The 22785-nt window shown below is 51.8% G+C and overlaps 2 protein-coding genes across 9 annotated transcripts in view; one reads left to right on the top strand and one right to left on the bottom strand.

Annotated features, from left to right (window-relative positions):
- Positions 1 to 72: 72 nt before the first annotated feature.
- LOC149852769 (zinc finger BED domain-containing protein 4-like) lies at positions 73 to 12289 on the top strand. Of its 2 annotated transcripts, none has more exons than XM_090029687.1 (6): positions 73 to 219; positions 3123 to 3429; positions 3812 to 4007; positions 4924 to 5013; positions 6042 to 6149; positions 7125 to 12289. In XM_090029687.1, the coding sequence occupies exons 2-6, from the start codon at positions 3199 to 3201 to the stop codon at positions 9701 to 9703; spliced, it is 3204 nt and encodes a 1067-aa protein (XP_089885813.1). In that variant the 5' UTR covers positions 73 to 219; positions 3123 to 3198; the 3' UTR covers positions 9704 to 12289. The 2 variants fall into 2 exon arrangements, with proteins under 2 accessions (XP_089885813.1, XP_089885812.1); XM_090029686.1 differs by having other exon boundaries at positions 7122 to 12289.
- A 3046-nt stretch (positions 12290 to 15335) lies between these two features.
- The window catches only part of LOC149852767 (uncharacterized), a 29414-nt gene continuing 21964 nt past the window's right edge, over positions 15336 to 22785 (bottom strand). For all 7 annotated transcript variants that reach the window (XM_090029741.1, XM_090029742.1, XM_090029744.1 and 4 more), the window contains one exon: positions 15336 to 22050. In XM_090029741.1, the coding sequence (XP_089885867.1) occupies positions 21541 to 22050 (510 nt within the window). In that variant the 3' untranslated portion in view covers positions 15336 to 21540. The remainder of the gene's footprint in view (positions 22051 to 22785) is intronic.

The raw sequence follows: 22785 nt of genomic DNA, 5'->3' as shown, positions 1-22785 counted from the left end.
GCCCCTACCCGGAAGCAGTTTGCCGGCCCCGAGCAGAGCACGTGACCCCCCCTCAGCCAATCGCATTGGCCCGCTGCTGCTCGCCCCAGGCCGCCTGCCCGCCCCCACAGGCCGGAGCCGGAGCCGGGAGGAGGAGGAGGAGGAGCGAGCTTCCCGCCTGGCCCGGCCTTAACCCGCGCCGCGCTGCAGCGGGACAGGGCGCGGGGCGCTGCGGAGGAGGTGAGCGCGGCGGGCATGTGTGCGCGGGGGTGTCCGCGGGCAACGTATCCCGCGGGCGTGTGAGCGAGACCCGCGGGCGGAGGGAGAGCTTCAGGCTGAGCGGGGCCGAGATTAGCCCGCAGACAATGCGCGGCCCCGGCCCCGGCCCCGGCCCCGGCCCCGGGGATCCTGGCTTTCTGCGGTAAAAAAAATATCCCCGGTTTTTAGGTTAAAATAACTCAAAAACCACGGTTTTTTCTGTGATTAAAATGAAACATCGCGGTAGGCATGGATATAGCTCTGTGTGTGTGGAGAGAGGTAGATAGGTATGTACGTATGTCTCTGTGTATTAGTGGGGTCTCGTTTTAATCACTGAAAAATGTAGGGTTACTCGAAAACCTGAGAATTGGGGATTTTTTTTTTGTCAGAGAAAAGCAGAATCGCTACTGATAAGCTGTACTCCCCCTCCTCCCCCCGCAGAGACCACAGACGCTGTGGTTGGAGGGCCCTCAGGAGGTCACATCTCGTCTGACCCCCTGCCCAAAGCAGGACCAGCCCCAGCTGCATCACCCCAGCCCGGGCTTTGTCCAGCCGGGTCTTAGAAACCTCCCGGGATGGAGCTACCACCACCTCGCTGGGTATCTTGCTCCAGTGTTTTGCTACTGCCCTAGTCAGAAAGTTTTTCCTAATATCTAAACTTACCCTGCCGCAACTTGAGCCCATTGCTCCTTGTTCGGTCACCTGCCCCCGCTGAGAGCAGCCCGGCTCCATCCCCATCCGAACCCCCCTTCAGATACTTGACGGCCACTTCTTCCCTTATCTAAGCTACATCAGCCTGGTTCCCCCAGCCTCTCCTCACAAGTCGTGTCCCCCGGCCCCTGAACCATGTCCCTTGCCCTCCGCTGGACTCTCTCCAACTTGTCCACATCCTTTCTGTAGTGGGGGCCCACAGCTGGGTGCAGGACTCCAGATATGGCCTCACCAGCACTAAACAGAGGGGAAGAATCACTTCCGTGATCTGCTGGCAGCGCTCCTACTGATGCAGCCCAAGATGCCGTTAGCCTTCTGCACAGCAAGGGCACGCTGGTTGCTCCTATTCAGCTCTTTGTCTGTCGTCATCCTCAACAGCCCTGTGCAAAGCGCCTACTATTCGTTTCGGATTTGGCTGATTCAGAGGGCGGTGATTCAATGCGGTGATTTGAATCGCTGCCCTGATTCGATTTGGCTGAATCTGATTTGGAGATTTGGCTGCTGCCAAATCTCCCAATCGGCCTGGCCAGGCCCATCCCCCGCCCACTCTCCCAGCCCAGTAATGGCTGCCCCAGCTCCCAGCACTTGCAGGGAGGCGGGGAAGCCCTGGCTCAGTGAGTGCTGCCGGCAGGGGGGGGGGGGGGCGGCATCCTTGCTGTCTCCACTGCCCAACACTGCACGGGGGGCTCTGCATGAGGCCCTCACCGCGTACTCCAGCCCCCCCACGGGTGCCCTGCTGAGGCCACCTCCGGCCCTTTAAGAAAAAAATAAAAACAACACCCCCCCCTCCAACTCACCACTCCTGCTGGTGAAGGTGATCCCCACTGCCCCATGCCAGGTGGGGAGGCTTTGCACAAGCCCATGAGGCCACTGCAGGAGCAGTGAGTCTTGGGGTTTTTCTTGGCTTTTGGGGTTTTTTTTTTTCTTTAAAGGGCCAGAGCTGGCCTGGGTGGGGCACTGATGGGGGGGCTGGGGGGGATCAGGGGGCTTGTGCAGGGTCCCTCAAGCAGCATGGGGCAGGAGGGACTTTTCCCCCTGTCCAACAACACCTGCTGAGCACCAGGGTTTTTTGTTTGTTTTTTTTAAAAGTACTGAGCTTGGGTGGGCAGGGCAGGGGGGTGGGGCTGGGGAATGGGCGGGTGTGAGAGGAGGCTTGCAGGGGTGATCCCATGGTCCCCTCCCCCATCCCTAGTACTTACTAGCTCGGAGTTGGCTGCAGCTCCCTGCTGCAACCACCAGGGCCTGTCCAAAGTATCAGAGCTCTCCAAATCTTTTCGGAAGATTTGGAGAGCTTTGAATCAATTCGGACCTTTAAATTGGTCCCCTGATTCGACTCGGATTCAGAGGTTCGGCCACCGAATTGGGCCAAATCTCCTCCAAATGGAATCGCCACCCAAAGCTTCGCACAGCCCTAACCCCCAGCTCCTTTTCTGCAGAGCTGCTGCTTAGCCAGTTGGTCCCCAGCCTGTACTGGTGCACAGGATGGTTGTGTGTTAAGTGCAGGTCTTTTGACCAATGGAGACCACATACAGAGCATGGGGGTGCTCAAAGGCTTCTTGGCAGCGCCTGGGCCAGGAACAACACTGCTGGTTCAGCCAAGCTCTGCCCTGGCTTTGCTGCTGTTGCTCTCCCTGCCCTGGAGCTGCCTCTCCCTGGAATTTTGCCCCTCTGGAGAGCTGTAGCCAGGCTTGGTGGCAGGGCAGCGGGCAGAGCTGCAGGCAGCAAATGATGCTGCATCTAAGTCCAGCCAGTTCCTTCTGTTCTTCCTCCCCCAGGCCTGCTGGGAGGAGCATCTGGAGGGCTGCAGAGCAGACTGCAAGTGAGGGGCACCAGCAGGATTGTGGGGTGCAGAGGCTGTGGGTCAGGAATGAAGGGAACCAGCAGGGTATGAGAAGGCTGTGGGCGGGGAGTGAGGGGCGCTGTGGGGGCAGGGCCCTCTGGGTCTGGAGTGAAGAGCACTGTCAGCTGGGATTGTGTGGAGGGGTGCTCTGGTATCTGTCCCAACCCTGCTCCCCATGTCAGGGCAGGGCAGGGCAGGACCCTCATATGGCCCCATGGTGTGGGTGAAGAGGTGCTGTGGTTGTCTGGGGGCTGTGGATCTGCAGTGATGTGTTGTGATCCTTGCTCCCTGATCATATGACAAATCCTGTTGTTTCTTTCCCTTGGGCATCCAGGACACTGCTGAAAGACCCTGTGTGGGAGGAGTGAAAGAGCAAGAACGCAGGTCCAAGTTGGGGTGAGGCAAAGAAGATGGCTGCTGAGTTGGCGCCAGCCATGGGCTTCCCCTTCCCGGCGCTGCCCCAGGTTCTGGTCAAGGAGGAGGAGCAGGACCCAGCTGGACCTGAGCCAGAGGTGGAAACTGAGAGTGCAGGGAAAGCCTCTTGTGCTGTTCAGGCTGGGACAGGCAGAGCATCCCTGAGATGCGTGACACCACAACAGGTCAAAGAGGAGCCACTGGAGGAGCCCATCCAGCGCTGGCAGGTGAATGTCTCTGTGCTGAGGCTGTGTTGTACAATGTGGCCCTGGGGTCAGTCCCTCTGGCCTGGGGTGTCTGTTCCTAGGTGGCTGAGGGGCTGCAGGAGGTTTGCAGCCACCTGCAGGAGCTTTGCCAGTGCTGGCTGGAGCCCAGTGCCACAGCAGGGAGCAGATGCTGGAGCAGTTGTGGACATCCTCCCCCAGTGATACCAAATTGGGAGTAGGAACATAGGGTGTCCCAAGCTGAGGGGTTTTGGCTGGGGCTGGTGGAGGACAAGATGCTCCAGGCGAGAGCGTTTCACTGTGGTTATCAGTGCTGATTCCCTCTGTATGTGTGTCTGGGGATGCTTCCTCCCAGCTCCCAGTGACGTGGTTGTCTTGTCCCCAGGTCACAGTGCACAGGCAGGTCGAGTACATGGCCGTGGACATGGAGGGACCTGGGACCTTGAGGGAACCTCTTTGCTCTCGGCTGGGGCAGTCACAGCCTCATCACGGGCACGTGCCACTGGAGGAAGCAGGATGGGGACCCCAGGAGGAGCTGCCTTGTGTCCCCAAAGAGGAGCCCCCACCCTATGAGGAGCCAGGTAACGTGCCAGGAGCCTGAGCAGAGGTACTCAGGGGCCCAGATGCCAGTGCTGCCTGGCTGTTCAGCCTCTAGAGTGAGGGGTGGGGGTGTCTCTGTGCAAGTCTGTGGGGTGACAGGGTCTCGATCTCTGGCCCCAGGCAGTTCCAGCATGACAGCAGCATCCAGTGGGAAGATCTGTTATCTTCCTTGTGTTATTCTGAAATCTGGGATTGGGAACCAGTGGGTTGTTGAGAGAGTGACTGGTCCAGAGGCAGGAGTTTTCTCTTCCCTGGTGTAGGTTTATTCATCAGTTGGCATTCTCCTGTACATAGAAATACACCAGTCACCTTGCTAGCGAATCTTGCTCCCGTGTCCTGTTGATCAGACAGTCCAGGGTTTCACTGGGGCATTCAGCGGCATGGTCTAGTAACCCAGCACCCTAGTAGTCAAACGCCACTTTGTTTCCATACTGTTTTATACCTTTTGTTACTGCATGTTCCTCATTTTCCCCATAATGATTGCTGCTGCACCAACCATTTACAGGTTATTTGCATAACTGAGTTTTCATCATTGGGTATTTTTTAAAACCCCTGCAGGCCTTCCTTCTTATGCTGCTCTTTTTCTGTACATAGTCTTCTCACTGGACAAAACTTGCAGTGGCTTTGCTCAGTTTTAACCAGTTCATGGCTCTTTAACAAGCTCGGTGACGATGCAGGTCCTCATGGGAGTGGACATGGACAGATTTTGTGGTTACATTGAGTGCTGCTGTGGTCATTATCAATGCTGGAGCTCCACTCACTCCTGTTTGCCTACTATGCTCCCTCTGTGCCCTTTGTGTACCATGTGCTGGTGCGGGTTTGTGGTCAATGGATTTTCCTAGAGACTTTGGGGTAGTTTTTATTTACACTTAATCTTAGGCCTCTTTCTTGCTTCAGATTACCCTGACACAGAGGGGACTTGGGACTCGTCAGCAGATGAAAGTTCTTTGGGCTGCTTCCCCAGACGAGGCCCTTTGCTCGGGGCAGGTAAGAAATAGTGGTTCTGCATTTTCCAGAGTGGGGAAACACCTCCCATCAGTGGAAAAGTCTTGTTTTCTCGAGTGTTTTGCTGGGGGTCGATTCAGCACCTTTCTTGTCCTGCCCCCACCCCCAGAAGCCACCCTCATCCCCTGGAGCAATGTATGTTTGGTCATTTGCACACACACTTGCTCTCACACATGCTCCCTGCAGCTGGCACCAAAGCTGAAGCAGGAGCATTAGCCTGCCCAGGGCTGTAGCATCTTATTTCTGCTCCTCGCCCCCACCCCATCCCATGCTGCTTGGCTTGGCTTGGCTGACCCTACCAGGAATAGGGCTGAGAGACATGCTGTACTAGGCATCAGGCTGTGGTTTTTATAGGAGTGAGGAGCCAGGCTGCAGAGGGGATGGAGGGAATGCCCCCACTTGTTTGCATCCCCCTCCACACCCTCCAGCCACTGTGCAGACCCTGACTGGGGGAGGCAGGACCAGGGGTTCAGTTACCACTCTAGCCTGCATCTCCTGTCGCACTGTGCTAGGTGGGTGGGTGAAGCTTCAGCGTCTGCTGGCACCTCAGGGGACCATGGATGGAAGCAGCCCTGCCCACCATCCCATTTTGTGCCATGGAGTCAGACTCTGTCTCCCCGGCTGCCATGTTGGGTCAGGTGGGTAAGGCTGCTTCCATCCACTGTCCTCTGCTGTGTCAGCAGAAGCCATAACTGTAGCCACCATCCGCAGGCCTGCTGATTGATTCTGGTGGTGAGCAGGCAACAGCTCCGACTCCAGCCTCTGCTGGCACCGCAGGCTGGATAGAATGAGTTGGCAGACCAGATATGGCCCATGGGCTGTATTTTGCCCACCATTGATTTATATACTCCCCAGAACAGAATACATGGCTCCCACACCAGCTGAAATGTCCTTCCTAAGTGTCCTCCTTTCTGCCCATTAGAATATTTGAGTCCACTGCATCCTTTTTCCCAGTCCCAATCCAGCACTGGAGGGGAGAATAACCACCCTCTGTACATTCCCCAACACAGGAGGTCCCACGCCAGACCTAATCTGCCACATCCAACGAGGGGAGATGAAGCGCTGGGTCCGTGATGATGAGGCTGGAGAAAGCTTGTTGTCTGAGGACTTGTCCCAAGGTGAGTCTTGACAAGCTCTAATGCCCTTCCACCTACGTCTCGGCTCAGAACTTCTCAATACCGATGGGGAACTGGAAGCCTGAACTTGCCTTGAGCTGCTTCCACCAGGTCCCAACCTCACACAGCTTAGCTGGACCTGTTTTGTCCGGGCAGGCGTGTATCTCCACTTCTTGCATTTTAGTGATGCAGGGACAGGCAACTGATCCCTTATTCTTCCCCTCTTTAGGATTGTCTTGATAGGAAATCCACCTTCAACCCTTCAGATTGTCTTCTGAGGCAGAATTTTGGCAAGGGTTTCTGTCATGGAAGGAGGAGCTGTCCATAGGGAAGTAGTAAAATGCTAGGGACAACACCTAGTCTGCTGTCTTGGTCTGACGCAAAATCTGGTAGCCCTGAGGTACCGTGAGCTTTTGTTTCCATCTTCCCTCAGCAATGTGTGAGTTAATAGCCCAGCCCAATTTGGCTATACTTGTGCTATGCACTTTGGCAGGGCATGATCTTGTTTGAATTGCCCCACGGTAGCTATCAGAGTTGGCAGAAACCCTGTGGGTTCTATTAAAGATTGGGCTGCAGAGAGGCTGATGCTCTGCTATCCACTGCTACTAGTCCTGTTGTTTAATTTGAACTGAAACTCTGCTCCTCCCCTTTGTAATAGAGGAATAAAATCAATACTTTCAGTTTTATGAAATGCCTACTAGGTGCAGTTGGGATTCACAGGCATTCATGCTTGGGGGATTACAAACACTTCCTTGTTTCCACTGAATTGCCCATGTTCTGCTCCATAACTGGGGCACAAAGGATACAAGCTGTGAGACCAGAGACCAAGAGTCCATGTGGAACTGGACTCCTTGTTCTTACAGAGGAACCGAAGCCCATCCAGGATCTGGGGCACATCCCAGCATGAGGGAATAGCAAATCTTTTCCTTTACCAGCTGAACAGACACTAATTTTTGGGGTCCCATCTCCACCCAGCAGATGCTGAGACACTGGGCAGAGTTGAGCAGCAGCAGCCTCATGAGGAAGGGCCTGCCAACCTGAAGCTGTTTCAGTCCAGAAACCAGATCCTCACGCGACAGGGACAGAGAACAGCAGAGACTGAAAGGAGCTTGGAAGGATTTGAAGGGCAGAGAGACCTGAAGACCTCCAATGGCATGGTTCCCTGCAGGCAGGGGCTGCATATATGTGGAGAGCCCGGTGAGAGCTTTTGGGAAAAAGAGGAACTTGGGGCCCAGAGGGGAACCCCCTGGAGGGAGAATATCCAGCCATGTGCTGAGCATGGCGACAGCTTTCACCATTCATTAGGGCTGTGTGAAGCTTCAGTAGCTGATTCGACTCGGAGGAGATTCGGCCCGATTCGGCGGCCAAACCTCCGAATCGAATCGACTGATCCTTTAAAAGGTCCGAATCGAATCGGAAGCGTCCGAATTGATTTGGGGAGATTTGGAAGGCTTGCACAGCTCCAGACCCCTCAAAGCTCCTCTAGAGGCAAGTCTCCTTCTCTGGAAGGCACCTGGGAGGAGGTTATGGGGGCAGGTGGCTCAGCTCCTCCTGTTGTTGTACCTCTGCCTGGTGAGGAGGGGGAAAAGGCAGGATCTGCACATGCACCCGCACCCCAGAAGCGAGGGGGTAGTGTAGTGTGGGATCATTTTGAGGTGGCGGAAGATCCCACATATGCTATCTGCCTGCACTGTCAATGCAAGACCAGCCGGGGCAAGGACGAGAAACACCTCACCACCACAGGGATGCTGCTGCATCTCCGCAGGCACCACCCCCTTCTTCTTCCTCCTGGCGCTAGTGCAAGCGTGCCCAAAAAGAAGTCCCCATCTTGCTCCAAAGCCTCCGTCCCCAAGAAGCAGGGGCAGACCACCCTGGACCAGTGGGGGAAAGGTGGAGACAAAGGGGGTCTCGTTCCAAAGGCGAGTAAGCTCACCCAGAGCATTGGGGAGATGCTTGCTCTGGATGGCCAGCCCTTCTCCTTTGTTGAGCGTCCAGGGTTCAGGAGGCTCATGGCGCTCTTGGCCCCATCCTACCAAGTGCCCACATGCACCACCTTTAGCAGGACCGTGGTGCTCTCCCTGTATGAGGCATGCAGGGAGTACTTGAGGGAGGAGCTACAGAAGGCAGGCCCGCAGGTAGCCTTGCACTTCACCTCTGACATCTGGAGCAGCCGGGGTGATCATGCCTACCTCTCCATCACAGGGCACTGGTGTGATCAGTCAGGGCGTCGGTGGGCTCTCCTTCAAGCAGAGATGATGGATGAGTCCCACACAGCAATGGAGATCATGGTGGCTATGAACCGCATGGTGCAGGGGTGGCTCGTTGGGCACAGCGGGCTCACCCGGGGGTTTATGGTCACTGACAATGGGGCCAATATGGTCAAGGCGCTGCATGATGCCAACTTTGTTGGCATCCCCTGTGTGGCACACAAGTTGCACCTCATTGTCAGGGATGCCTTGGAGGGGGACGGGGCTGCTGGTGATGGTGCCAGCACCACCAGGCATCTCATTTCAAAATGCAGGAAGGTGGCGGGCTATTTCCATCGCAGCATCAAGGGGGGCAAGATGCTGCGGGACAAACAGACAGAGCTCAACATCCCGCAACAGAAAATCATTCAGGATGTGGAGACTCGATGGAGCTCCACATACCTGATGCTGGAAAGGCTGGTCGAGCAACAGAAGGCCATCCAAGAAGTAGCCTTGGACAGGGAGATTGGGATCAGTGGCCCCCTTAACAAAACAGAATGGGATACCATTTCCCAGATTTTGGTGATCCTTAAGCCGTTTCTTGAGGCCACGGAGAGCCTCAGTGCTGGCGATGCCCTCCTTAGCCAGGTGATCCCCGTAGCGAAGGAGCTTGAGAATGAATTGGAGAAGTTGCAGGGGAGCGATGAAAGTGGCTTGCCCCAGCCAGGAACACCAGAGGTGCAGGTACTGGTGAAGCAGTTGAAGGAGGGTATCAAAAAACAGCTGGATCCCTTGCAGTCCAGTACGGTCCACGTGCTGGCGGGTATGTGTGACCCGAGGGTGAAGGGGAATGTCTGTAGCAGCAAGACCCTTGATCACTGGAAAGAGGTGCTGGTGAACAGAGTCAGGGAGGCAGAAAGGCAGAGGCAGGGGGATATGAAAGAGGGGGATCCACTTTCCCGTGCCAGCACTCCAACCACGAGCCAATCTCCTTCACCACAGCCGTTGCCAATGTGGGCTAAGGGCATGGCTTCAATGTTGGGGCCCAGAGGCACCAGACTCCACCATCAGGTATGTAATGCGGAGGCCTCGGTGGCTGCCTATCTCGCTGAGGAGGTGGAGCCGCTGCACTGTGACCCCTTGGCCTATTGGGCAGCCCGCTGCCAGGTGTGGCAGGATCTGGCCATGGTTGCCCGGGAACACCTGTCCTGTCCACCGACCAGTGTTCCAAGCGAGAGGGTGTTCAGCATTGCTGATGATGTGACATCCCCCTCTGCCTCCTTAGATCCTGGTTTTGTGGAGCAGCTGGTGTTCCTAAAGGTGAACCTCCCACTTCTGGGGTTCCCCAAGCTCCACGTGCAGACAGAGTGAGTGCCACCCTCCTCGCTCCGCACCTACGTGCTTTCAGAATCTTGAGGTGCACGTTCACAGAAACCTCTGCAAAACTTGGCAGGCTTCGTGTTTCAGAAGGGGCTGCCATCCCTGCTGTTTTCATTTGAATCTGCAAAAAAATGACCAAGTTATAGGTATTTTAGTGATTCCCCATTATAGCCTATGGCCGAACCTCCAAATCCAAATCGGCCAAATCGAATCACTGTCCCACCGAATCAGAAGCGAATACTTGCTGCTTTGCACAGGCCTACCATCCATGCCCTCTCAGACACTAAAGAACATACTTGGGGGAGCACCTGCACATCTGCCTAATGTGGGAAGAGCTTTTGTCTCCCTGCATGACCTGCCAAGTACAGGAGGGCATACACATGGGGAGGAGCTGTGCCACTGCTGTGTGCAAGAAGAGCTGCGCCAGGATGGGATCACCTCTGAAGCCACACATGCGTGCATGTTGGGGACAAACCATTCTGCCCACTGTGGGAAGAGCTTCACCCAGAGCTCCAGCCTCACGTAGCACCAGCGTGGGCACATGGGGGAGAAGTCCTTCTGCAGGCAGTGTGGGAAGACTTCAGCAAGAGCTCCAAATTCAACAATCACCTGCATGTACACACATGGAAGAAACCCTTCTCTTGCACTCAATGTGGGAAGAGCTTCACTCACAGACTGACACAAACCACCTGTGTGTGGATACGGGGGAGAAGCCATTTTCTTGCACTCAGTGTGGGAAAAGCTTTACACAGAGCTCCTGTCTCAACAATCACCTGCGTGTGCACTTCAGGCAGAAACCCTGTTCCTGCAGCCAGTGTGGGAGGATTGTCACCCACAGCTCCAATGACTGATCACCTGCACGTACACACAGGGGAGAAACCCTCCTGATGCCAGTGTCAGAATACCTTTGCTTACAGCTCCAAACTCACCAGGGTCCTGCACGTGCTCACAGGGGAGAACCTGTTCTCTTGCATCCAGTGTGAGAAGCGCATCAGCTAGAGTTCAAAGCTCATGAGTCTTATGCACGTGGGAGAGAAGCCATTTTCTTGCACACAGTGTGGGAAAAGCTTCATGCAGAGGTACACACAGCACACTTCTATGTATACACAGGGAAAAAGCCATTCTCCTGTGCCTGGTGTGAGAAGAGCTTCACTGACAGGTCATCACTCACCAAGCACTGGCGAGTGCACAGAAGAGAAACCGTACCGCTGTGCCCAGTGCCAGAAGCATTTCCAGCAGAGCTCTGAGCAGCGAACCCATAAGAAAAGAATCATTGTACTGAATGGGGATCTGTTTCCCACATCCTCCCTGGGCAGTGGGAGTGGGAGTCCTGCCCATGGATTGTAACATCCAAAGTTCCCTTCTGTTTCCATGTGAAATGTCCCAAGTGGGATGTTGTAGTAGCTTCTGGTGGCAGCTAGGCAGAGAAGAGAACAGTTAGAGCTAAGTGATGGAGCCAGATAGCAGAGAGGATAAAAACTGGGGTGGGGGGGGACACAAAACCAAAGTTGCCTTTTAAAAAGACATCCTTTCTGAAACCATCCAGACCTAGGCCATTACGTTTGGGTATTAAGGTGATCCCTTCCAATTTCTACCTGTGGCGTTTGGGACATTACCTTTGTTATCTGTTTTTTTACTGTTCTTGAATATTTTATTTCTTTATCAACCAGGCAGGTCCCCCGCTCCCACTGGAGAACCAGTTTAGATGAGACACTTAATAAAAGGAATATCTGTTAATGAGTTCTCAATTGATTTGTCTTAGGGAACTCCCAAGCCACCTCTGTGGTTTGTTACTTCACTTGTTACATGCCAGGACAGGCCTGGCTATTGAGGTCTTTTTGTGGGGGGAAAGGGGAAGCAGGACATTCAGCAATTAACTTTCTCAGCTTCCTAAGTAGACCCAGCCTCTGGCTTGGATGATGGGAACACCCGCACAATGACAGCCCCCCCCCCCCCCAGCCTTCATAGTCCCAATCCAACCTGGATGTGACTGCAGAGGGGCTCTTGTTCTGTGCATCCAGGCTTCCCCGCCCCCCCCCAGTCTCCTCAGTGCCTCTGCAACCTAGCTCCAGCTGTATGTGCTAGCCAGGATGAACCCCATGACTCCTGGGGCTTTGAGATCATGTCCTGGGTAACAGCGTCATTTGCTGTTTCCATGGTCCCACCAGTGTTGTCAGTTAATGGGAACAAGCCCTGGATCTTGGTGATTTCCCTGGAAGAGGAAGGAGCTGGGAAATTCGTGTCCTTGGACCTTAAAAGGGGCTCTGGTCCCCAGTCCATTCCCACATCGCAGAGAAAGAGACCCACCATAGGGATGCCATGCTCATTTTGGGGCATGATGAGCAGAGGAGGCATTATAAACAGTAGGGCAGGAGAAAGCAGGGCGAGGGAAGCAGCAAGCACCTCATGGTGAAGCTTTGCGGAAAGAGATTGAAGAGCAAAACCTGCATTATTGGGCACGGGGAGGTGTGGACATGGGCATGAGCACATCCAGGAAAGAAGTTCTATGGGGATGAGGAGAGGTGAGAATCAGGATAGAGAGCAGTGAATGCTTCGCCAGCTGTAAATCTCCTTAATCCTGCAATCCAAAAGTCTCACATACTGGGAACATGGGACCCTTGTGAGGTGTTTTGTAAATTCCCTTTCCTCTACAAGACACCTTTCATAGATGAGCCTACGAACTTCATTTCATAAATCTACTGGGTACAAACAATCATGGACTCAATATAGAGATTGGATTCATGACACATTACAACCTGCCTGATATCTGATTTACCCGATGCCTGCCAGACCTGACTACTTACACTTTTCTTCCCCCCCCACCCTTCCTCCCCACCTCTCCCCTCCTTTTCTGCCCTTTGACTTCCTAATTTCCAGCTATTTATTTTTTCAAAGTCAGCCTCTTTTCTACTTTGAATTACTACTGTAGAGTCTCCCTTACTCACCTTCTCCGCCCCGCCCTCCCCACTCTACCTTTTGTTTTCGTAATTTCCAACTATTTACATTCTCACTGACCTCCTGTCACACTTTTAGCTTCTCTCATTGCTTGGAGTCTCAGCACACCAGAGGCTCCCTAGGCCTGAAGGAGGGTGACTGCACCCAAAAGCTTGCAAAGAACTCTTATCCAACTACTCAGGTGGTCTAATAAAAGTTATCACATCTACTCAAAGCCTTTCCTGCCTATGTCTTAGACCAACACAGCTACAACCAAAAACCGAGCAATAGGAGAATTCGGCACTCTTTGAAAAACTGGGGAAATGTTATTGAAGAAACCAGTCCATCAGTTACAATCAGTTTGGTTTCAGAAAATGAAAGGGTGCAAGCAGAGAAGACCCAAGCAGGGTGCAGGGCCCTGCCCCTGGATGCAAAGAAGCTTGTGGTGGATTCAGTGTTGGGAGCAGGGGGTGCCAAGCAGCCAGACATGCCGGATTCGGCGGTGGATTTGGCAGTGGGGGAAGGGGGTTGTTGCCGAGCAATCAGACATAGAAGCTGGCAGCAGCTCAGAGTTGCCACGGCCACTCTGCCTGGCTCCACGAGGCCCCCCAAAGCACAGGGTCTGGGACGGTTGCCCTGATTTGCCCCTCCCCCTGGGATGCCCTAGGTGCAAGAGATCTTCAAACTCCAAAAAAAAGCACTGTAGAAGAATAACTGGTGCTTGTGGCTTTCAGAGACAAAGAGCATTTGGCCAGATCCCAAGGGAAGGTTTTCAATGGAAACGGAGTGAAAAGGATACCATGCTAATAAAATATAAGTATCCTCAAAACCCCCCAAGAAATTGGAACAAACAGCTAAAATACAGATCTTCAGCAGGTCAAGTTCATGTTCACCAGGGCTGTGCTCCCAAATGGCTTTTAGCTTCCACCATCATGATAAAAAATATCAGCAAAGCACCAGAAAAATACATCATACTAATAACATGTAAGTATTGACGACCCTCCACACAAATTGGAACAAGACTCTAGAACAGCGATTCTCAACCAGGGGCCTTGAGAGCTATCACGTGTTCTCTGGAGTACCACACACTTGTCAGTGTCACAACAGGATTCATAAGTTAAAGGCAGAGGGCACGTCTAGACAAGTGTGGACGTTTGGTTCCCCTGGGACAAGTGGCAGCAGTGGACCACCGTCTCCTTCTTGTCAGGCAGAGAACTTAGACACAGGGATCTTCCTGCTGATGTGTTAGCTGAGCTGCGGCTGCTGCAGCCATCCCTGCTGTCTGGGGAAGAGGATGGGACAGTAACACTGGCTTCAGTGGGGATGTCCAGGAGATGGAGAGGGAATGGATGGGGATTCCTGATGGCCTGGTCTCCTGGGAAAATCAACCTGGGAGGAGGAGAAAGAGGGCATTGCAGTACCCCCCTCCAACTTAAAGCCTCAAAAGTGAATGGTTATGATGTGCTGAAGATATGGATATTTCTTGGCCTTCAGTTTTTGCCTCCACGAAAGTGTTTATGATGGCACAAAGCTGACATCTCTTTCCACCCTGCGTAAAAGCTGTTTTTCAGCCCGGCTCTTTGTACCATACTAGGCAGCCTGGCTCCAAATTAGGAGTGCTGGGGATTTTAGAAGGAGATGCCTAGAGCAAGGGGGCAGAGGAGATCACCTGCATTTGGGATGGGGGAATTATGGCCCTGATTTGGCACCCCTTGTCCGTCCACAGCTGGTCCCTTAGGAGCATCTGGAAAGTGTGAGTGCAGATTTGCAGGCTCTGACCCTGGGACAGCTCTCAGGCTGGAAGACAGGTGTTCAGTACACCGAGTCCCCCCAGTCCAGTCCATATAACCATTTCCATAACCATTTCCCCTCATGCCCCTCAGATATCCCTCCCAGTATGGGACTGTGTCTGCTGGCTTTCCCTCCCTCCCCACAACTGAGGGGAAGGCAAAGTGCTACCTGCCACCATGGACTTGGGGAGAGACGATCATCACCTGCAGAGAATTATCCCCATACTCAGGATTTTTAAGCCCTGCTGCTGAAAAGAAACCAGCAATGTGAGGGGAAATGGTTTTATTGAAAATAATCTTGAAGGAAGGGGAAAAAACCCATCCCAAAAATAAATGTTTCCCTTGTAAGGGTAACTCTGTCACCACCAGCCAGTGAAATGAGCAGTCATGAAAGGTAGACTGCAGAAGCCTGAAATGGGAATCATTTACATTTCATAGATTCATAGACATTAGGGGCTGGAAGGGACCTTGCAAGATCATCAAGTCCAGCCTCTGCCACAGGTGGGAAGTCTGCTGGGGTCAAATGATCCCGGCAAGATAAGCATCCAAAAAGTTTCCCAAAATGGGAAAACTCTTAGTGTTCCACCTCACAGGGGCTTTGTCTAGATTAATTAATTAATGTTTATGAAGCAGTCAATTGCTAGGGATGAATGCCACAGAAAAGCCCAACATTAATAACTGTATTCAACACAGACTTTGTTTGCAGTATATAAAGCATGTGGTCATTAAAGTGAGCACTTTTGATAAAGAATGTATATGTAATCATAATGAGTATGTCCAAGGGAGCTGAATCAAGGTGTTACAGATAACCATCATTCTGAAATGTCTGAAGCTTGAATTGTTTGACGTTGCAAACTTCTTATGTAGTTTTTGACATACAATGCAGAAGCGCACAACAAGGACTGTATGCGAGACAGCTTAGGTTACTTACCAGACAGAGAATCTATAATTTTTTGAACTTCTCCAAGTAAGAATTACTCTGTGAAGATGCTTCACCTTTTCCTGAACCTGTACTGGTATCAGGACTTTTTTCCTCTGGATGATGTTGCTCCGTTGGGTCATCTGGATTCTGGCCTGACAGCCTGTCTCTGGAAATGAGGTCCTTTTCTCTGCATCTTCAGCAGATACGTTTTTCCCCCCAGTTCTGCCCATCCCTCAGTTGGGAATTCTCTTGAAGGGCTCTTTCCCTGGCAGCAGAGCTGCAGAGACCGTCTGCCCTCAAGCCATTCATTTATGTCTTAAATTCCCTCCAAAGATGGGCTTTGTTGTAGACCAGGGGGTTCACACCTCTGTGCAGAGATGTAATGGATTAGTGTGACTCGACACAGTTGGAGTCACTTCTCCAGACTCATGATCATTAGGATATCGGCATGTCTTGTTGTACAGCCAGGGGCCAGGGACTGGCTAAGTGCTACACACACAAAAGCAAGGGTGTCCCACTGACCCCAAAGTCATTAGCATTACAGTAACTCTGATGTTCCTTTTTTTTTTTTTTTTAAATCTGCTTACCCCAATGGTCCTACCGGCACAGCTGAGTCCAGAGACAGGTTGGGAGAAAGGCGCCTGGGGTGGATGCTCAATAAAACCATGCAGGGGCATAGGTGTTTGGGCTAGCAGCTCTTCTGAAGTCCTGTTTTGGTTTCAGGAGGTGCTTAGTTAAGGTGCAAAATTAGCAGCGTGCAATTCAAATCACCAGGCTAAGAGTTTGGGAAAAGGTGCCTTGAACCAATAGTCAAAGAGTTTGTAAGTGTCCCTGGTGAACGAGTATGGGTATTGTTTTTAATAACAACAAACTGGGCAAAAGTGATGCAATCTATACTCTACTTACACTAGAATGGCCTCTACATGAGCTGTTACCTAACAGGAAAGGGACCTGAGGGACATTGTAGACAGTTCACTAAAAGCATCAAGCCAGGGCTCAGCAGCCATCAAAGAGGTACAATAAATGTTTAGGATTAAGAAGAGAATTGTAAATATTAGTGACGCCCAGGGGGTGCATGCGCACCCTGATATTGGTGGTGCATCCCCTGAAAGAAGCACTGATGACACTGCCAGTGGTGTCTGCAGGCGGTTGCCAACTGCTGCCACCGCCACTCATCGACTGCCAATCGGTGCTCGCCGCCCCCCGCTCGCCACCATTGCCACCGCCTGTGGGCGGTCACCATGCCCCCCAGCCCCCGGGGGCACGCGTCATTCATGATTGTAAACAAAATGGAAAGTATCATGATGCCACTTCATAAATCCATGGGATGTCCATACCTGGAACATGATACCCAGTTTTGGTCCCCACACCTCAACAAGGATAGAGAAGAACCGGAGAAAGTCCAAAGGAGGGTAACAAGGATAATGAGTACTACTGAGGAGCTTTCATGTGAGGAGAGATGAAAGGAGGCCAGGCCTGCTCAGTTTTAAAAAGAGACGCTGGAGGGGGCATACAAGAAGAGTTTAGACAATACTGATGACAATGAAAAACTCAACAGGGATTCACTATCGACTCTCTCTCCCAGTACAAGAACTAGGGATAACAACATGAAACAAGCAAGTAATAAATGTAAATAGAACACAAAGATTTTTTCCCCCCCACACACTGGGCATGTCTACACATGCATTTATGCCAGCTTAAATTTACTGCGCAGTAAATTACTGAGCAGTAAGCGGGAAAAGGCTGGAATCTATATGTGCAGGCATTAAAGTGCATTAGTTAGTCCCAAGTCAGTCCACATACACAGTGTTACTGTACAATAAGGTGTCTCCTGACCCGGGGGGGTGGTGGGCCAGTGAGGTGTTGATCTCACTCACCAAAAAGCAGCTGTGCTGCTTCCAGAAGTCCTGCAGTTGGCGGTCCTACTCCCCGGCCAGCACTCCCGAGGGTGATGGGGTGCTGGTGCTCCTGTCTGTCTGCCGGCTAAACAGGGAACACGGCCTGACAAGGGGTGCACCAGTGCTCTCAGGGGGTGCACGTGTACCCCCATGTACCCCCTACTCATTGCCACTGAACTAATCGGTCATATGCATGATGCAAGTATCAAATTTACACTCAAGTTGGCGTAAGTTGCAATATTTACTGCACGGTATGAGTGTGCATGTGTAGACGTGTGCCCGTACTGTGCAGTAATTTCAGTTACTTTGCAGTATATGTGCACATGTAGATGTGCCCAGTGTGTCCTTAAAGGGGGGGACTTGTTGCCACCAGATGTGGTGGAAGCTGAGATTGTAGCCAGATTCAAACAGATTGGACGCATTTTTGGAGGAGAAGGGCATCAGTAGCTACTGAGCATGGGAGGGAGGGGCATGGACTCCAAATCACAACTCCTTACACCCCAAATGCTGGAGGCTGCATGTGGGAAAGGAACGGTGGAGAAAACCCTGGTCAGACCAAGTCCACTCTCTCTTCCAGCACCCACTCTCTGCCACCTGCCAAGTGACACGGGCCTATTTGTTGCCTCAGAGAACCAGTGGCCAGCAAATAAATTATTAGCCTCCTTTAGAAGGGGAGGCTATTGGAAAGGTAACAGCTAATTGCTAGGGACAACTGAAAACATAACAGAGATGGGAGTGAAAGTCAAAGTTTTATAACTAGCGCGCTGAGCAGAACAAGGCCAAAGAGCCAGCGGACACTGCCCAGAGATGGATCTGGCTGTGCCACACAGGAGACTGGGTTAGACAGACTTAGGGTCTGACCCAGTACATACTTATGTCCTAACAATAGTAACAAGAAGAATAGCAATAGCAATATTAATACTAATATACAGCTCTGTTTAGTGCCACGTTGAGGGAACAGTAAACAGCCATCTGCTGCCTTTGGGAGGGAAGGAAGGTGACATTGGGAAATTACCTTCATCCTCGAGAGTTTTAGTCAGTCAAGGCTAAAAAGGAGCTAGCAATGGGAGAAGCAGCAGGGCAGGGGTTATTGCAAATGTACTTTGACAAGAGGAAAGTAGAAATCAAACATGACCATGACTGGCTCCTTCTCGTCAGGTCCCAGACACCTGCTGTCAGAGCCTGCTACATCCCCCTGACCCCAAAGAGGTGTTAGAGAGACTCGTTTGTTCCCTCAGTGATGTTAGCTTAGCTCACCAGGCAAATCAGCACCTTGGGGAGAAGGAAAGGGCTCTCCTTGGGCTGCAGAAGGCACCCAGTAATGATTGTGTCTTAGGTTAGAGAGGGATATGGATGGGTCACAGGGCTGAAAACAAAGCAGAAACAATGATGATTAGGAAGGTTAAAGGTGAAAAATATCATGCCAGCAATTTCTGCATTTCCCAGGTCCAGTCCTCACTCATGGAGACTCCCTCTGTCCCCTTGTCACCCCCTCTTCGTGGCTGCCTCTCCCCCTCCTGGGCAAGGAGGGAAGCCTTTCCCTTTTAGCTGAACAGATTTTTCTTTGTTCAAACATTTCGGGGTGAGGAACAAAAGAAACAGTTTTATGGGACATATTCCCTTGAGTTGCATACCATACAGTTTGCAGTCCCCAAGAAAACAAAACCTCTTTACTGGTTTTCATGAAATTGTTATTCCTCAATTGAGTTTTCAGCACAAAATATGTTTGTGGAGTTAATTTTTTTCTGGAAACAAATGTTTTGGGGTTTTTCCTTCACCAAAGATTTAAAAACAAAGAAACAATACATATTTACATGCAAGAGTCCTATTCAGGCTTTACATCAGATTTTTTTAAAGAAGAAACTCAGAAAATCAAATTTAAAATACATGTAAATAAAGGTATTAAAGCAACTTTAAAAAAATTGTACAAGAAGCAGTAGGCAAGCTCCACACACCTGTGGTCTACAGTCTTGGGCAGAGCAGTTCCTCGACAACGTGCCCTTGGCTGTTCCCTTTCCTGGGGTGTCCTGTGTCCTGAATGTAGGGACTGAAGCCTTCCTGGATTCCCCTCTTGATGTAGACAAATTTGAGTGTGTGAATGAAACAGAGATGATTTTTCCCACAACACACTCCTGACCTCAGCCAAGGCAACAGCAAAAAGACACGTAGAAAACATTTCCCAGAAACTGGAGAAAGCAGGGAAAGTCAGAGGGAAGAACTCAGAACAGAAAAGCAGCCTTGAAGATCTCAAAAAGATGCAAATCATGAAGATGCTGTCGAAGAGGAAAATCTTTCCCTAATCCTTGTAGGCCACCCACCAGCCCCGTCCCTCCCATCACATCAGTTTGTGTCCTTATGACACAAGAGTTGCTAAAAGCATCTAAGAGATCATTTCTTTGTAAAATTAGAAGATTTCAGAGGGGAAAGTCAGTGTTTGTTACTCCTGACCTACATTAATAGCCATGTGATTCGGGCTTTCTATCTGGGGCTGCTAATTTGCTTTCAGACTCTCTCATAGTCCTGCTGGAAGAATCAGCATCACCTTAAAGACCCAGATGATCTAGGCATCTCTGATTTCCCTGGAGACCCCTCAATTACAGGTCCCTTCTCCCCAGCTGGTTTCTGCTCCTTTTAAATGAGGGGCAGGTGGGATGAGGGCAGCAAAGTGCTATAGGTGTTTTATCCCTGCCTGGAACTGGGAGGCTGTGGATAGGTACCAGGTGAGAGAAGACAGGGCCATGCCCTGGCTTGGATGGAAAGCTGTCCTGGAGTCAGTCCAGTTGGCAGGACAAGCTTGATGTGGTTGGAAGAAAGCGAGGAAAGGTTAAAACATGTTAGAAATTCATAGGGCTAGGCATAAACTCCAACCTTGGTGGCAGACTCTGAGCTCCTCTTTGACCCAAACCAGGTGGCAGATTGCCTCCTCTCTGACATATTCACCCCTGAGCTAAAGCAGCACCTGCCCTGAGTCCTGTTCTCCTGTGCCACATGGGTGAAGTTCAAGGAGGCCTTTTGTTTGTGCTGGCTGGTCTTAGTCTAACCCGGAAAGAACTTGAACTTATTTAGCCTCGGCAGATGAAGGATGGAAAGTGCATTAGCTGAGGACAAAGGCTGCCAAGAATGCTCCTGGGGCTGTTCCCCCACAAAAGGAACCCTTGCACACACAGGAGCCTCAAAGATTGGGGTGTGTCTGCATGGACACGTGCGCCAAGGGTGTGGATCCAGGGAAATCAATGTGAGGAACTGGGTCAGGAAAGGGACAGACACAGCTGGGACCTAGAGGATAGGGGCAAGCTGGATCCTACGACATGGCCTCTCAGTCTGCTTGCCCATTGCCCAGGGCTCTGCAAGGCCTGACTGCCCTGACCCTAGGGCTGTGTGCGCTGTTCCAGCTGACCAGCACATGGTGGCTGGCACTAGGGATGTGGTCCGTCTTGCTGCACTTCCTTGAGTGGCATTCCTGGCCTAATGGGACAGAGCCAGTTTGAGCTCGCTGGTGGTGCCATGGGGACAGCAAGTGATGCTGAAAACCGGGACATGGTCTCAGACCCAGGAGTCACAGGGCTCATTCTGGCTGACGCATACAACTGGGGCTGGGCTGCAGAGGTATTGAGATGGGGAATCCTTTGTGCGTAGAACAAGAGCCCCTCTGCAGTCACATCCAGGTTAGGTCAGGACTATGAAGGGGGATGGTCGCTGTGGTGGTGTTCCCATCGTAGGAGCCACAGGCTAGGTCTCCTTAGGAGGGTGAGACAGTTAACTCCTGATGTGCTGCTCCCCACCACTCCCCTGCCAAAAAGACTTTCTTGATAACCCAGCCTGTCCTGGCACGTAATAAGCAAAGTAATGAACAAGAGGAGGCTTGAGAGTTCTCTCAGACAAAGCAATTGAGAACTGATTCTTCAATATTCACTTTATTGTCTTATCCAAACTGGTTATCTTACAGGAGCAGGGGCCCTGCTTGGTTGATGCAGAACTACACAAGATAGTCAAGGATGTTAAAAAACTGATGACAATGGTGATGTCCCAGATGCCACAGGAAGGAAGAGGAAGGGATGACCCTTGCTACCACAGGTAGTAGCTTAGGACTGACTGGTTTAAGAAAGGATGTCTTTTTTCAGGGCAACAGTTTTGTATTGCTAGTTTTTATCCTTTCTGTTACCTGGCTCCATCACTTAGCTCTAACCTGTTGTTTTTTTCTGTCCCAGCTGCCACCAGAAGCTACCATAACATCCCATGGAGGACACTCCACATGGAAGCAGGCAGGAATTTGGGGTGTTATAGTCAGGGGGAAAGTCCCTCATCCTCCCGGGGCAGTGGGGGTGAGGGTAACTGCCCTCTTTTCAGTGCGATGATCCTACTCCCATGGGTCTTCTGGTGTCTGCTCAGGGAAGATCTCTGCCGGAAACACTTCTGGCATTGGGTACAGCGGTACGGCATCTCCCCTGTGTGCACGCGTCGGTGCTTGGTGAGCGAAGAACTGTGGGTGAAGCTCTTCTCACACTGCGTGCAAGAGAATGGCTTCTCCCCCGTGTGCACACGCCGGTGATTGTTGAGATTAGATCTGTCAGTGAAGCCCTTCCCGCAGTGGGCACAGTAGAACGGCTTCTCCCCTGTGTGCAGGCGCAGGTGGTTGGTGAGTGTGGAGCTGTGGCTGAACCTCTTCCCACACTGTGTGCAGCAGAATGGCTTCTCCCCTGTGTGCACACGCTGGTGCCTGGTAAGATTGGACTTCTCAATGAAGCCCTTTCCGCAGTGGGTGCAGGAGAATGGCTTCTCCCTCGTGTGGATTCGCTGGGAAAAGAAAACCAGAACATTATCCAAAGAATAAATGGCTAGTTAATGACTCAGCATCTGGTAAAGCCTGTTGTCTCCAGCTTCTAGCAGCTCCCACTGCTCCCGCATGAAATACACAGCCGCATCCTCAAAGGCCATCTGAAGCTGCAGTCACAAGCATTACACCATCAGCATCTCCTGCTCCACCCTCCTCAAACCTGACCCTTAATCCTCAGGTGACGCAGCTGCTCCAGCAAAGGGCCTGGGATGAATACAGCTCTATGAACAAGGCAGCGAGTTTGTCTGCTTCAGCTTAGGTCATCCAGGGAGTCAGCACATCTATTCTCTTTATTAAAATATGCTGTGCCTATAAAGGGAAGCACTGCCATCCGAACAACTGCAGCAGAGATTGCAGTCCAGGTGTCCCAAATCTCCAGTGGGGAACCTGTTTTCATGGCAGTAACTAGCAGGGGGACTACCGCCACTGCTGGCCCACTAAACAACCCTTGCAAAGCTAGTGGGCAAAGGCACTTAAGGGAGTCCACCCCTGCCCCAGCCCTGGTACCATTTGTGGGCAAGGTAAGAGCCACCAAGGGGACACTTGTCTGCCTGTACACAAATGCCAGGAGCTTGGAGAATAAGCAGGAGGAGCTTGTCCTCCTGCTTAATGCAAATAATTATGACACCTTAAGGATAACGGAGACCTGGTGGGATCTACCCATGACTGGACCACAGGTATAGATGGCTATATCC

The sequence above is a fragment of the Crocodylus siamensis genome, chromosome 15, assembly GCF_052110815.1.
Source record: "Crocodylus siamensis isolate JL-2025a chromosome 15, ASM5211081v1, whole genome shotgun sequence".
Lineage (NCBI taxonomy): Eukaryota > Metazoa > Chordata > Crocodylia > Crocodylidae > Crocodylus > Crocodylus siamensis.
Note: the sequence above shows the minus strand (reverse complement) of the source record. Positions and strands in the feature narration are given on the sequence as shown.